The sequence below is a fragment of the Callorhinus ursinus genome, unplaced genomic scaffold, assembly GCF_003265705.2.
Source record: "Callorhinus ursinus isolate GAN/ISIS: 27379988/994484 unplaced genomic scaffold, GSC_fseal_2.0 scaffold26, whole genome shotgun sequence".
Lineage (NCBI taxonomy): Eukaryota > Metazoa > Chordata > Mammalia > Carnivora > Otariidae > Callorhinus > Callorhinus ursinus.
The window spans coordinates 9,154,857-9,171,213 of NW_027397088.1; the positions used below are offsets into that span (position 1 = coordinate 9,154,857).

Below are 16,357 nucleotides of genomic sequence, written 5' to 3' on the forward strand. Positions count from 1 at the left end.
GGTTTGAAATCCAGTTGATCATGAGCTAGTAAGTATTTACTCTGGTCCTCAACCTCTGTATCTGCAAAACCGTGAACATAATCACATCAACTTAGAGAGGCAAAAGAGTTGGTTAAGAGCCTGACTCTGGGACTAGGCTGCTTGACAGACAGCTCTGGTTCTTTCTAGCCATGTAAGGTTAGCCATGTCACCTAACCTCACTGGCCACAGCTTCCTCATCTGTAAAATGAGGACAATCCTTGCCCTCATAGAGATGTTGTGAGGATTAAATAAATTATTAAATATTTCACTTATAATAGTGCCTGGCACCTGATAAGCACTTAAATTTTAGTGATTTTTAGTGATTACTATTTTTAATTCCCTTATTAATTTTATTACTTATATTTCTCGTTGCAATCACGATAGTATTTATGAATGCTATTATAAAACGTGACACAAAGCACACAATCAAATGTTGATTTCCTTTACTATAGAAATTACTGGGTTTCACACTATTCATTAAGAAGAGTACTCCATGGACACAAATAAGTGAGATGAGGTTTGCCCTCATTTGATGGCAGGTTAAAAAAAAAAAAGGAAATGGGAGTATAAAGGGTTACGTGGGCAAACCAATTTTTGAGCAATGCAAAACTGTTTAAAAGTGGGGGGTGGGAGGAAGAAATCTTAATAGGCAAAGGCAAAAAATTAGAAAAGTGTGGGCATAAAAGGATGCCTTGAAAAGTTAAAATTACAATCTTTTGTCAAGAACTTGGGAAAATTGTTTTCAAAGCACAAATCCTTGCCGTCTTAAGAGTTTAAGAAGGCATAATGAAGTACCAGCTAAGATCCCTTTCATTTTAAAATACGAAAACTTAAAAATGATCACCACTTGGGGAAAAATACCCCCACAGTATTTTAATACATGACAAATGAAAATCAGTCAGAATTCCTTATGCTAGACCCTTAAATTATTATAGGCTCTGTTGTACCCACATATGCACCTACTAATTAAGGTCACCATCAGAAAACAATGGAATTTTAAGAATGAGATTAAATATTCCAAGTATATTATACTCGCAAAATATAAGTGATATCACCAACGCAGAAACTAAGCTGTTTTAACTAGCATTACTTATACTGAAAATGCAGATAGAATTTTTTTAATACACTGGAAGCAATTCCAAAACTCACGACTAAAAACGTTAAGGGCTAAAAGTTTTGAGTTTCGACTCAAAACTGTGCAAACAACATACTGTATAAATCCACTGTGTTTCTTACATTTACCCTATTTAATCTTCAAGCTGTCAAATTAAATTTCAGTTTTATGAGAAAAACTATGATAATTTTATTAATTTAAGACATGAATTATTTTCTCTTTATTTAAAAAATCCAAATCATTAAATCTTGTAGCACTTCTTTGATGGATAGTAGCAAGTTTTTCTTGTGATACATACTTATAGGACGCAGGGTGATGACTCCTTCTGTTATACTGTCTATAGTCCACAGAAAACTTAAGGTGTGTTTTCTCTAAAGAATACTTTTAAATGATCAGAGAAAAGCCCAAGGTTTGAAGTTTATGTAAAGCCTTACTGTAACCTTCACTTCCCTCTTCGTAACAAAATTCTAACAACGCATTTATTAAAAAAATCACAGAATAATTTTTATTTATAATGAAGTTATTCTTTCTAGACTTTAAATCATATGTTCACTCTTATAACAGAGAATCATTTAAATAACACCACCAAAATGAATGAAGACCAATCGATTGATATTATTATATCAATTTCTTTGAAAAATCGTAATGATATCCAATTAGTTTTGCAACATGGTCCATTTTCCAGTGAAATTCTCAACAGACTGCTAAGAATTAGTCCTTTACTGACAGTGTATTCTAAGGTGTGGCAGATGTGGCTCTCTTAATTGCTTCAGAAGTCAAACAGTTAAACAAGTGATCTGCGGAAGAGGCTGACTTCATAGGTGACCCATCCACAAATGGATAGCATGCCTTTCAGATCCTTTGGTTTTTATAGTAATCCCTTTGGAAAATTAATTATTTGATGATTGTTCCCTTAGAATTCTATTTTAAGCAGGATGAATCACTGCCTATACAGTTTGTGCCAACGTCGTTGACTTTCTCATTTCCACTGTTTTGTTTATCAGATCATATAGTGATGGTAGTCTTATTTTATCCATATTTTTGCTGTAAACATTGAGAAATATACCAAGGACAACTAACAAACCAGACCACACGTACCTAAGAAGAGAAAGAAGGAAAAAAATATTAATATCAAGGTAACAATTTATTGTTAACCACAGAACTTGGTGATAAGTTCACAATAATTCTGCAATAAAATTTTGCTATTGGAGGCCTACAATAGCATTAAAATAAAAAATAGTATTTTTAGATCAATTTAGATAGAATTCCATCTCATTTGTATTAAGTATATTCAGAGAGACTTTATAAAATACTAAATGTAGTTCATTTGAAGATAACAGCAAATTCAAGTCCACGTCCTAATCAACAGTCTAAGAATGTACTTAAAGCACGGAGTACATTCTGCCAATGGCCATCCTGGGAATTCAGTTTGGCAGTCCGACGTTTATCCCAGTTGGGTAGCACATAATGAGATAAAAAGAAGCACAGCCTGAGAAAACTGGGGAACTGGCATAGATTGCTGTAATATATACCTAGCATATGGGGAAAGAGAAACTAATTTATAGAAAACAAGACACCGACTGAAATCTATCTTGTGGTTATCTTTAAGCTTACACATTGATAATTTCTAAGTTTGAATCTTCTCAATCACTAAGTAGCATAAATTTAAATGATAATGATTTCAAATGCATACTAGATGGTCGAGAAAACAGTAAATGCTTTACAAGAAGCCATAAACTAAATAAACTTAACAGCATTAATTTTCTACCTCAAATCCTTTGTGGGAGAGGGGGACAAATAACAACTTTAAAAACCATATATATGGTTTCATATGTATGTGTGTATATATCAAGGCAAGGTGGAATCCCTTAATCTCAAGACATCACTCATGTTCATTTATATTGGAAATGGGATCAAAATTGCATTGGGACTCTGGTTAGGCAATTTAAGTGTACAATATGATTTCTTCAAAATAAATAGCAGAAGACATATCAATAAACTAGGGCTCCAAATGAAACTGATTTTTTATAAATAAATTAAGGCTGCTTAGGAGGAAATGTGAAACCAGGCATGTACAAGTAGAGAAACCTGTTGAATTAAAAAGTACTTACTGAAACGTGAATGGTTTAGCAAAGAACATAAATGAAAGTACGATGGTCATGGCTTTTCTTCCTGTTGTCACTGTAGGGAGAAAAAAGGTTGGTTTATAATCTACCTACAATCTTGGTAATATTTTGGAGATCATTTTCAACAAATATTTACAGAGCCTACTATGTGCCAAGATCTACGTGACATGCCAAGAAAACGATGGAAAGCAAAAACCAAACAGAAAGTCACTGTTGCCACTGCTATGGCGTTTACAGTCTAGGAGGGGTACAGACATTAAACCATATAGTTAAATGTTAAAGTATAACTGTAATAAGTACTTGATAAAGGCCATGACACTAGGGAGGCAGGTCATCCCTTAGAAACACTCAGTCTAGCAGGAAAAATAGGCTTTCCCAAGGAAGGTAGGATTAGGTAGAGCAGGGGTTAGTCTTTAAAAGAAGTAAGCTAAAGCACACACTAATATCCTATTGTGGTCATCTCTGAGTAAGACAATGAATAATCTTTACAGTCTTCTTTACATGTCTGTATTAACTTTTACCTGTCTTTCAAGTACGACCTTGGTCTGTTGTCAGGTTTGAAACCCTCCTCCCTGTCCCACCCACGTAGGGGTAGGACCTTGGCATATGTCTCCATCATAGCCTTCCGTCCAACTTTGCATTTTCAGTTGCTGTCCTCCTCTAGATGGTGAGCTTTACTTAGTTTCTTGTCTTATTCATCCTATATCCCCAGACTCGACAGCTCCTGGCACTTACTATCCAAGGTATATATAAATGAGCTCCAAATGAAGACTCTGTTTTGGAAATGTGTCAGAGCCTGATTCCCCAAATCTATTTTTCCTTCTGTGTTAGTAAACAGACCCGTTTTAACCCCTACTTCCATCTATGTTAGTAAACGGACCCCTATTATGGGCATACCCTCCAGCTTTTCCTACGGTTAGGTGTTGTCATGTGATGAGGTTTGGGCCAAAGAAAAGTGAGCAGAAGCGCTGTTTCTAGGAAGTGTACTTTCTAGGAAGATTCCATAAAGAGAAAGATGTGTCCTTCATCTTCTCCCATCCCACTGCCTGGAATGAGGAAGAAGATGGCAGAGAAGACAAAAGGAGCCTGGTTTCCTAATGAGTGTGATGCCACCACAACAGCTCAGGAGGCAGTGTAACATGTGGGCTAAGAGCACAGGTCGGGACCCAGACTGCCTCACTTGGAATCCTGATTCTGCAACTTACTAGCTGGTTGACCACGGGGCAAGTCACTTCACCTCCCTGTGCCTTAGTTTACCCTTTGTAAAATGGAACAATAACAGTGCTTACTTTTTTATGGGATTATTGCAAGGTCAAAATGAATAATGTATGTAAAATGGCTCCTGGTACATAATAACGGATATGCATGCTGGCTACTATTACTGCTGAATTTCTTTTACACGAGACAGAAATAAACCTGTCTGCACCTTTAAGACAAGGACAGCATCTCACATTTTTTATACCAACCACAGGGTTTAATCAATACATATTGATTAATATCAAACCCTTTTTGAACAGTTATTATCTTCCGAGCAAAACTGGAACCTGAGCAAATATATGAATTTGCAATCTTTCTTGGTAGCGTGAGATGACTTGACAGATTACGGCTATGGCCTGATCTACAATTACATGCCCTCTGTTTACCATTAGCAATGTAAACTTGAAAAAGGGAAGTTATAAAATAAGTAAAAAGGGGAGTCCTATGTGAGCAAATAAAGAGAAATGTTACGAAGCAAATAAACTTTTACAAAGAGAGAGATATTTATTCCTTTGCTTAATTGATTCTAGTATTAGAGTGAGTATTCCCCTAAAACTATGAAATATTAAAATCAGGTAAATGACTAATGCATGTTTGCATTATGATGTAAATCCTATGTATCTCTGATAGAAATGGTCAAGTCCAACCCAGTCTCTTCACAAGAGAGAAACGAAGCCCAGGGAGGAGGAGAGAGTTACTCTCCAGGTGATGTGTCATTAGACATCAGAGCTGTGACTGGGCTCTCCTTCTCCGACATCTCAATCCAGCACCCTTCATGACAATGCCACACTGTTTCCAATCCTGGGCTTCACTCAGGGCTCTCTCCATACAGGAGAGGCTCAGAGCATTTGTCATCTGGACCATTCACTGGGCAAATGATACAAGGTTAGCACATGAAGTCATCTGTCCTCCTCACTGGGTCTCACTTGTTGCCCCTCATCTGTTTTCCTGACTCCCTCAAAGCAAAACCAATACAACTTCCATTCCTCTAAAGTGCCAAGCAAAGTTCCTGCATAAAGCAGATACATGATAATTATTAGGGACAAGAAAGGATAATCTGGTTAATACCCTAGAAAGTGTACAAATGAAAGCTCCAAAAAGCTTTGTTTAAAATATACCTGCCATACTTTAAGTGCATCAAAATGGGAGTTTTCGGTTATAAATTAAAAGTGCATATAAAAGCTGGATTTTTCTCTAAGGGTATTCAGCGTGTCATACTTTCTAATAAAAAGTCCTTTTAATGTATTTAAAAGTTACTATTTAGATAAATGTATATATTTGATTTTAAAATAAACCCTTCAAATAAAAAATTATGAGCAAACATCATTTTCTTTAGAATTTTAAAGAAATACCGTAAGCCAAAAAATAAATTGATGAACTACAACAATTTTCTTTTTAATACAGAGTAGATGCTGCCTGTATCTTTTGAAAAGCAGCATCAGAGAAAATTTAAATGCTTACTTCATAATCTAAGCAGGTGTATCATTCCTACCTGTTACAGCAAGAAGTGCACCGAAAATTTTAATCAGAGCCAGAACAAAGGAGATTCCAAAATACCCAGTGAGGGAAAAAAGGAAAGCATAACCGTAAGTCTGGATTGGATTCTGCAACATATAAAAAAGCCTGTTAGGAAAATGCAAAACAAACCCTGAGGTATTACAAATGAAATAAAACTACAGATTTTAATCAACTTCCTGAGCAATAATAAGCCATTCAACAACGCAGTCAAGCAAAGATTCTTATTTAGTTCTGATTTAATGGAAAAACAATGACGAAATTAAAAATCCCCAACTTTCACATTATGAATTGCTTAAAAATTAACTTATAGGATAGAGCAAGGATACAATAAATTTAAATATAAATCATTTCATTTCTGAAATAATTTCTGATCTGCATATATTATACTAAAGGAGTTATCAAATTACATAAAAAAACAATCTTTTTGAACAAGAAATACAGAGGGAACTATTTAATGGAAGATGTTTATTTTTAAAAATGTGATTAGTGTTTACCTTTGAACAAAATGTTACTGCAGGGCCTAATCCACTAGTGCATGTCAATCCCAATAAAATGTACACAAAACCGATTGAATACGAATATAAAACCTATGGTAGATAAAAATAAAGTGGAAAAAAATGCTATCAAACCAAAAGCAGAAAATGAAGGATTTTCAATATATGGCTCAATTAATCTACTCAATTAAATCTGAAGAACCACCATTTTTAAGTGACATCATTGTTTCAATATGGCCTAGCTTTCTGGAGATGATGATTGATCCTCTTTATAAGTTTATGGCTTATTTTACGGACATCGTAACATAGCAGTACTGATTCTTCCATGTATACAGTTACATAATATTCATTTTTTTGCCTGGCTTGATTACTGATTCAAACCACATTTGAATTTTGGGGTTCCAAAAACACACATAAACAAAACAAAAAAAACCCTTTAAAGCTACTTATTCAACATCAGAAAACCCAAATGTTAGGTTTGTAAATATATTAACAGATAATGAAAATAAACAGGGGCATATCTATTGCTTGATTTCCCAGTTTTCCTACCAATCTTTCTATCCCAGTTCCTTATAAGCACAATCAGCAGGGGCATCATCACACTTGTGCACCTGTGATATGTTGGCTACTAATAATGCTAATCATGTGCTAATAATGCTCTACATGAATTATTCCACTTCTCACAACCAGCCTATGAGTTAGACACTCTTAATGATCACTCCTCAATCTGCACATAAAGAAACTAAAACTTAGAGATAGTAAGTCATTTTGCCCCAATAAGAGAACTCGTAAAGCTAGGATATAAAAGAGATCTTAGCCCAGAGTCTGTCTAAGCTCTTAACCACTGTATTATAGTAATTTTCTAGCTACTTAAATTTCCTTAATTCTCTGCTCTTTACCTTATCTAGGAAGAGTGGTGATGATGATCAAGAAAACTTCTGACCAAGATTAAAGACTCCTTAAAGATGCCCACTCTGCCGACAAAGTAACAGGAAAGACCATTCCTGTATACCCTTAATGTGGTATGCTCTCTTTGTCTAGCAAGGGGTTAGCTATGAAATTAATGTAAACATACACACGGTAACTTTCCTATATACAAATACCAACCAGGGAGAAGATATAAGGAAAGAAAGGACATTATTTGCAGTAACAACAGCAAAAAGATGAAACCCCTAATAACTTCAATAAGAAACATGTTGGATTTATATGAAAAAAACTTAAAAAAATCTAAGGGACATTTAAAAAAAGCCACTTGAATAAAAGGAAAATCATGGCCTTGGACTGAAAGACTCAAGTATATAGATGCCATTCTCTCTAAATTAACTTATAATTCAATTCCATACCAATCACAATTAACAATGGAATTTCCTAGTTTATTTGGAGATATGAACATCCAAGAATAACTAATGGTAGTAATATTCTGAAAAACAAAAGGAATATTGCTGGCTAGTTCTAACAGATGGTAAATGTATGATAAAGCTGCTGTCATCATATGGTTTTGGTGCAGAAGTAAATTCAAAAGAACACAATTCTGAATCCTACATTAGAATATTATATGATAAAGAAGGCACTTAAGCTGGAAAAGTGGATTTTTCAACAAATGATACTGGGACAAGTGGAGAGATGAAGAAGAAATTTTTTTAAAGTTTTGGTTGGATCAAAGATTTAATTAGGGTTGTCTGGGTGGCTCAGTCGATTAAATGTCTGCCTCTTGATTTTGGCTCAGGTCATGATGTCAGGACTGTGAGACTGAGCCCCACGTCGGGCTCTGTGCTGGGAGTGGAGCCTGCTTAAAATTCTCTCTCCCTCTCTCCCTTTGCCACCCTCCATCTTGCTCTTAAAAAAAAAAAAAAGATTTAATTAAAAAGGCAATCATAAAACGAGTAGGCAGCATGGGTAAAATTCTTAAAAGTTGGGAAAGTCCTTTTCAATCATAATAGGTAGCCAGAACCCATGAAGGAAAAGATAAACCACATCAAAATTACAAACTTCTAAATGGAAAATAATACCAAATACAAAGGGGGAGAAAAGGGATGTAACACAGGATCTTTTTAATATGTAAAAAAACCCTATAAATAAGGAAAAAATTTATCAAATATTATACAATAAGCTCTTAACAGGGGTCATGGTATCTTTTTTAGTTTCCATAATGTTTGAATGTATTACTTTTACGAAAGTGATGACGACAAACTAGTTTAAAAATGCCATGCAAGTCTTTAATATCGTAACTATTTCATAAAGTTAAGCACATCACCACTTTTGAGTCTGTCTGCTGTGAAGAAGCAGCACTGGAGTCCTTACCATTTCTGAATTAGAAGCATTATGCAGTTTCATAGCTTTCTCTTGAACATTTCCAATGACAGCATCTGCACACAGTGCCAGGGAAATAAGGATCACACCTTCAAGAAAGCATAAGAGAAACACAACCTCCTTATTTAAATAGGTGAACGATAATCAAGATTTATCAGAGATTTAATTGGGTTAAAAAACAAAAGCAGATCTTAAATCACACTGTTTCAATAAAAATTGATGATTTTTATCAACTACCAGCTGTAATAGGCACATATGTGATAACGTTAAAAACACAAGTAACTGACACTAATAAACTACATTCAAGCTTATTGTGTTTCCCTATTAGATCAAATAATAGTTCTGCTTTTAAATTAGATGAAATGTTAGAAAGGAACACTGTATTAAGCAAATACAGAAGAAATTCTTAGGAGCTCTGTCAGGACTGGTGGTTAGTCGGTTAATTGAAAAAAACAGACGAGGAGAGAAATCATAAAAGATGTTACCTACATTATTAAAACATTTCATTTAAAACACATAAACATGCATGCAACTGCCAAGGTATTTTCTCTGAGTATGTGTCCTAACTAAAATTCTGCACCTTCTCTTCTATATAAACCATACTCGTAACACACATTGTTAATGCTTTCCCAGTTGTTTTGTTAAAAAGCACATGGGAAACGCAGGAACTTCTCAAATAGTTGGGGTGCAGAACCCTTTCACAGTTGTATGATATCCTGCTCTTTTTACAGTTGTTTCCTGCATACTTAATTCAATGGTGATTTTATTGACTAGTCAACCAAACTGTTTCAATTAACTTAACAGAAACAATTCTGTCTCTCTTCAAATTATTTTTGAACAATTTAAGTAATATTATTACATGGTTATAGTAACAGGTACAATTGGCATAAACAAACCTGGAAATCAACACTCATGCAAATGAGCATATCTACCTGAGAAGCAGGCTGTTAACTGCAAGTGTTTGGGACACTGGTCACTAGCCATGATGCTTTACAGAAAGAACAAAAGGCAGCCTTGGTTAGTCTGTGAGTCTGCTGGGATTTAAGGAAGTTTCCCTTTTGCATTATTTTTTAACAATGTATTAGCAATCGCAGGGAGCAGAAAAATATATGTACATGTGTGCGCACTTGAGAACTTTCAAGTTTTCATGCTTATTCTTCAATTTGCCTTCTGATCATCTAACTTTGTGGTATTTATGACCTAATCATACATTTTTATCCACCAAACTTGATTCTGAATGCTCTTTTACTTATTTCAAATACCAAATCTGTCCTTAAAACAAAAGACAAGCTGCTGTTGAAGACCCTGAATACAATATCCTAGCTCCTAACAGGCTATTCGAAGACATTCCAAAAATGTTCTGAACAATGGCAACGGCATGAAAATACCTGAATTGCACGCTGAGGGGAATATTTAAAGGCAGACATTTATTTGAATAAGTAAATTCTGATGTATTCGCTTTATATGTTCAAAGTTTTATTTATGTCTACGTTAAGTAACTATCTTAATAGTGAATCTAATCTTTAGATAATAAACTGTTACAGATCAGGGACTGTGATAACTGCTCATCAGTTTTCTTAACGATGAAGTATTATTAGGTTCTAGTTCTCTTACCAAATATTTCCATGGGAGTCAGAATAGGTTGACACTACATCAGCACGAGAAGTTGCAGGGCTACTGACACCACCTCAGTCCATCATTATCGCCCCCCGGCCCCAGCACTCACATGCGCTTTCATATCCATTATTCCATCACCTCAGTCAACCCTCCCACTGCCCTTGTATGAGGCGAGCTATCATCATTATCTGTTTTAAAAGGGAAGCATAAAGGGGTCTGACAATTTATCCATGGTTATAATTTTAAGTGATCTGAACAGAACTGGAAGCCATCTCTTTGACTGCCAATTCTGTGCCTTCTCTACAACTGCTTTTTCATAAGTAAAAGAGTCAATTATCTCAGTTTTCATATATAGTTTTCCTTTTAGTGTTGCTGACATGAAGTGTTCCTGAAAAATCTAAGCCATGTTAGACACATCTATAACTATAAGCTTTCTCAGAGTAAAACTCATTGAAGTAATGATCACTTGTACTCTGAACAATCAAAATTGAAAGAGATATAATAGGTTCCACCAGAATCTTTTGGTTGTTAAAAGGGTTGCTCCAAGAGGCTGTACTGGTTACATTTAAATCCATTAACTTAGCCTGTTTAACAAAGTTAGTAAAGAAGGTTGACTCATTGCCAGTAAGAAAAATTTTGATTCTTAGAACAAAGCTGATATAAATGATTTTCTTCTTTATGCAACACTTTTTTTCTCATGAATAATTAAATTTTTTTCCCATTTTTCAGAGTTCCTCTGAACACCTTTTTATTTATTTTCCCCCGCTGAGGATTTACTGGTATAAATGCAACCATATAAAAGCATAAGTTATGAAAAACAGTCATGGTGCGACCTCCCCAGCCCAGACCCTTAAAACCCCCTCTGAGAGAGGAAAGGGAGGAAGGGAGAGCCCCAAAACTGCCTAAGAATGCTACAGCCCCTGGAACCATGCAGGGCTGGTCTGGCTGGGGTGGGAGAAATCGGGTGCCAATAGTAGTCAGTGGAAAGCTCACACAGCTGGCCCGTGGAGTCCAGGTCAATGGTGAAGTCCAGGTCACGATTACTCTTGGCACTGGGCCGCATGCCAATGGTGCCAAAGATCTCCTCACCAGTCTTCACTGTCAGGTAGTCTTCCACATAGAACACTACCTGCTTGCAGCGTACATATGGGGACTCGGGGCTGGTGAAGCCCAACCTCTTGCAGCGGCGAGGGAACTCGATGTTGACGTAAGCCACAGGGCATTCCACTTCACTTGCAGGCAGAAGGGAGAGGTGAAAGTCAGGTCTTCTATCTTGACAGTGTAGATGTCCACCTCTTTTTGAGGCCTTGGTGACCAGCTGCGTGGGGTCCACCACATCTACCAGGGGCTCCTTGATGGCCACATCTTTGATGCAAGACATGTCAGAGCCATATACATTCTCCCACCAGTGGCTCTTGTCTTTGTACTGCTGGTCTTCAATGGCTGTCACGTGTAGCGTGGCTCAATCTGGGAAGATTAGGCCATCAGGTGCCAGCCACTTGTCTGGGGCATAGAGCACCACATTGAGCACTGATCCATAGAAGAGGCAATGGCCCATCCACACTGATAACAACGTCCACCTTCTCCACCGAAGCGCTATTTCCTCCACCTTCCCCTTGATGACGGTCACCATGTGGTCTAACTTGTTGGCTTTGACAATCTTCACCACATAATCAGAGATACTGGAACACTTGATCCCAATGACCTTGTGGGCTCCAGCCTTGGGAGCAAGCTTAGAGGATCCCTGTGCCTGAGCCTACATCCAGCACCACTTTGTCCTTAAAGAGGTACCAGTTGTGAAACAAGAGTTTTGGTACATGAGGGTGTGTCCCTCATCTTTCAATATCTCTTCCTGAATGCCGAAGTGAGCACAGGAATCAAAGTTGTAATCTCTGGACGTCATGTCCTCAGCATTGGGCTCCTCGCTGCTTTCTGCCTGGCTACAGGAGACCTCCATGATGCAGTCTGCGGCCTTGGGTGCCACCATCTTCATCTGTACCTACCCCTCCTCTTGCCACAAAGAGGTCCCTCCCAATACCTAAGTATTTTATTTTTTAATTTTTTATTATTATTGTTTTTAATACCTAAGTATTTTAAATACTGTTTCTGTCAGGCTAGGAGATGGGATGATAATAAGCTTATGAATAAAACTCAGTAGTATAAGAATGGTAATACTGTATATATAATAAGTTTTCTTCAAGGTCTTTAGAATAAAAACAATATTCTAACACCTTTATGCTATTTAGTTCTAAATATACTATAATACCTATTCTGCCTGTGAAAAATCTTAATTTTATAAAATTCCACCTGGCACACTATGAAGTAACTTCATGGTGGAAAGTTCAAGCACTTTAAGGTTCTAACCATACTTAGAGCACACAGTTCAATATTAACATACAGCGTAACTTTCCCTCTTTAGCTAAAACAATGACAAGTAAATGTACAATTTCAATTTAAAAAAAAGAATAAAAACAGTTACTAATGTGATTCTTCTATAACTCATGTGTAAACTTCCAACTCAGCCCATGAGAAATTGCTATATCATGTACTCGATCACAGAAGATTTTGACTGGCCAAACAGCCCCGTTAGGTCAAAATACAAGAGCACTAAAAAATAACTGTTACATTTCCAGGACTGTAATATTTTTACTATATCTTACATGGAAAGTCTGAAAGCTTTATGTTAGATATGAAAATCACAGATGTCACACCATCATTTGAAATCCTTATGAAATTGTAAAAGTTCTTACTCTTAAACCAAAATGCCTGCAAAATCCAGGAGTACAAATAATTTCCTTACCTGTCAGGTTGAAATTTGGTGCAATCGTGCTGTCAGCTAGGGTGAACCATATCAGACCAAGGCTCATACATACTGCAGCTGACACATCTGCAATGTTATAACGCTTCCCTGTGTAAAATAAATGTAAGCCAACCTCATTATGCAAATGCCCACTTGGCACCGTTTTAGATCTATGTGTCTAACCAAGTAGAGCAGGATCTGCTTTTTATATCCAAAGTCAAAAATATATGAAGAATGTTTAGATCAATGCCTGAGATAGTCACAGAAGGACTTCTGAGAATTAAATGACCATGAGCACCAACATGTCCTCATAAGTCAGATATGAGATCCTACTTTATATGTTATGGTAGTGAGTAAATATGAACATTTAAAGTTTGTGGACACGAGTGCCTCCTTTACTTCATATATAATAGAAGGTATGAATTTTCTTATAGCTTATACATTTAAAAGTAACCAGAGCAATTATTCAGGTTATATTAACTGTTTAAGTTTACAACTACCATAATCAGATAACTTCTAGGTTGGTGAGAATTAACCTGTTATAGTATACCCACATTATTTAAATTTTATTTAAAAATTATGTAGTGTAACTTTTTCATAAGGATCACTAAGGAAATATTATACATGCATGTGGTTTTTAATAAGGATTGGTGTCAATGCTTTTTCCTGCATGAACAGCTACCACTGATATTATATGTGATATAGCCAACAGACACTTTCATTACAGAGGGCCTCTGTGGGAAGGCATCCAATGTAAGAAAATGAAGTTAGGCTGTTTAAGAACTTTAGTGATACAGGGGCCCTTGATTATCAAAACAAATATTTCTCATGACAGTGACATGAACAACAAAAACTTGTTCTACTTGCTATTAGTTTCCTCTTTACTCCTACTTCCACATAGCTTGTAACTTAGTTGGGGCTCTAGGAAGCCAATAAGCCAGCAGAGTTGGTAAAAAAGCAGTTCTGCTCAGGTTAAGCTTACTTCGTTGAGAGAATTGTCCATTTGTATAATGGAGGTAGAGGGAGGAGCCCTGAGGAGCAGAAGAATGAAAGAATTGAAAAAGGGAGTTTCCAGGTATTTCTGAGCTATGCCTTCAATACTTGAATGCAGTATTTCCGGAAACGTGGTAGATTCCAGATTAAAAGAAAAAAATAATAAAACAAAATACTATTTTTATTTTTCTTGAGTCCGAATTACTGATTTCGAATACTAGGGGATATCACAGAAGTATCAGTGTTTTTATAATGCCTTATTTTTTTTTAAAGATTTTATTTATTTTTTGACAGAGAGACAGCGAGAGGGAACACAAGCAGGGGGAGTGGGAGAGGGAGAAGCAGGCTTCCCACGGAGCAGGGAACCCCATGCGGGGCTCGATCCCAGGACCCTGGGACCACGACCCAAGCTGAAGGCAGATGCCTAACGACTGAGCCACCCAGGCGCCCCTATAATATCTTATTTTTATAAGATGTCACTCAGAATTGTTCCAATATTGAGAATGTTCATTGAAAATATTAATTGGAGTTTAATGTTTTTCCTAATGCTAGATGCCATAACATATCCTATTAGTTTCAAACAGTATGAAAATATATCATTACTATACCTTGAATAAAAACTCCTCCTAGCATAACAGGAATCAATTTGCAGCACTTGAAGATGACTTGGGTAGGATAATTCAGGTAGCCCAAGGAAGTATTTGATAACCCCATAGTACCCACAGTTAGAAAAGCTATTATCATGTAGGTTTTTCCTGGTATTCTGTAAAAGACAATTTTTAAAATCTTCATTTCGGGACCCAATTCATACTACTGTAAGATAATGTGTTTACAATGTGTAAATGTCTAATTTCTGTTGAATATTTCTAGCAATATTGGTGAAATAGCAGTATTTTAAAAGTTATCACACTTTACTTGTATAAAACAATGTTGGTAAAAACAACAATTTACCCTTATTTAATCAATCACAAGTGAGAACTCTGTGAAAAAATGGTGTACCAGAGTTACACAGATTCGTCCTGATGGTATTAAAAAAAAAATGTTGGTAAGAGGTTTAACATAAACTATCTCGACTAAATTTAGAAAAAAAGAGTTGAGTTTTAAACAATATTGACCTCCACAACGGTAAACGGCCCCTAATTTTCAACTTCTAAATTGTTGTTCTGTTTCCTAATGTTCCCATCTAGCATTAGGAAAAATACATTCAGCCCTTCTGCTAAAATAACCTGAGCAGAATATCTCCAGATATTCTGGAGTGGTGGCTTAAAACTCTAAACATGATTTTTATGTCCACAATGTCCACTCTAACTCTGTATTCCATAAGATGTTACAATAATCAACTTCAAGATGAAGAACCTGATTCTCTCCTTGGGATCCCAAATCACTACTTTGGGTTCTATCTGAATTTCCTAAAGGGGTTTTTAATTTGGCATCTTTAGAATTTTGCACTATTATTGCGAGCATATGCTCGCTTTGACTAGATATTTAATGGTCTAAAATAATCTTGTACACTGGTGTGACTAACACATGAAGTACTATTCACATAATCAGATTATGCTGCATACTTAGAAGTAGCTTCCATTTTGGGATTTATGTTCCGTTTAAATCAAGACAACAAAATTCCTCCACATTTTTTATTTGGCTAGATATAAGGCAAAATAATTTACTGGAAAATTCAATTAAAATCTATCTTTTCCACTTATATTTCAATTTCAAGGCCTTTCCTACTTAACTACTAATACAGCAGTCAACATTTAAAGTCCATGTGGAAATAACTCGGCATGTATGTATGCATCAGTGCACGCAGACACTGATTTGTATGCTGTCTGTGGGGTTTAATCCTCAGTGAGGTATCATCAGGGAAGGACAGCACTATTCCTCCAAGTAACGACAGAAGTCACAGTGGTCAAATTTCCTCAGACATAAATTGCAATTAGTGGCCAGAAAATAATTTTTTTTCTGCCTCGAGTCAGAAAAAAATCACAAGGATGGTGATTACAGAAGTAACATAACATAGGTAGATAGCAGCCTAAAACTCAGGAGGCCTGTATTCAGAGGGTCACAACTCTGAGAGCTACTTGCTGTACAGACCAACAAAAACCCCAGC

At 36.2% G+C, this 16,357-nt stretch overlaps 1 protein-coding gene and 1 pseudogene across 9 annotated transcripts in view; both read right to left on the bottom strand.

The window, feature by feature from the left end:
• Positions 1 to 444: 444 nt before the first annotated feature.
• The window catches only part of SLC35B3 (solute carrier family 35 member B3), a 25,957-nt gene continuing 10,044 nt past the window's right edge, over positions 445 to 16,357 (bottom strand). For 4 of the 9 annotated variants that reach the window (XM_025891058.2, XM_025891060.2, XM_025891061.2 and 1 more), the window contains 7 exons: positions 14,859 to 15,013; positions 13,258 to 13,365; positions 8,832 to 8,929; positions 6,531 to 6,623; positions 6,011 to 6,122; positions 3,247 to 3,316; positions 453 to 2,233 (listed from right to left, as the gene is read on the bottom strand). In XM_025891058.2, coding sequence (XP_025746843.1) covers positions 2,083 to 2,233; positions 3,247 to 3,316; positions 6,011 to 6,122; positions 6,531 to 6,623; positions 8,832 to 8,929; positions 13,258 to 13,365; positions 14,859 to 15,013 — 787 coding nt within the window. In that variant the 3' untranslated portion in view covers positions 453 to 2,082. The other 5 variants (XM_025891056.2, XM_073877560.1, XM_073877561.1 and 2 more) reach the window with 5 other exon arrangements.
• On the bottom strand, positions 9,830 to 13,241 carry LOC112838255 (protein arginine N-methyltransferase 1 pseudogene; annotated as a pseudogene).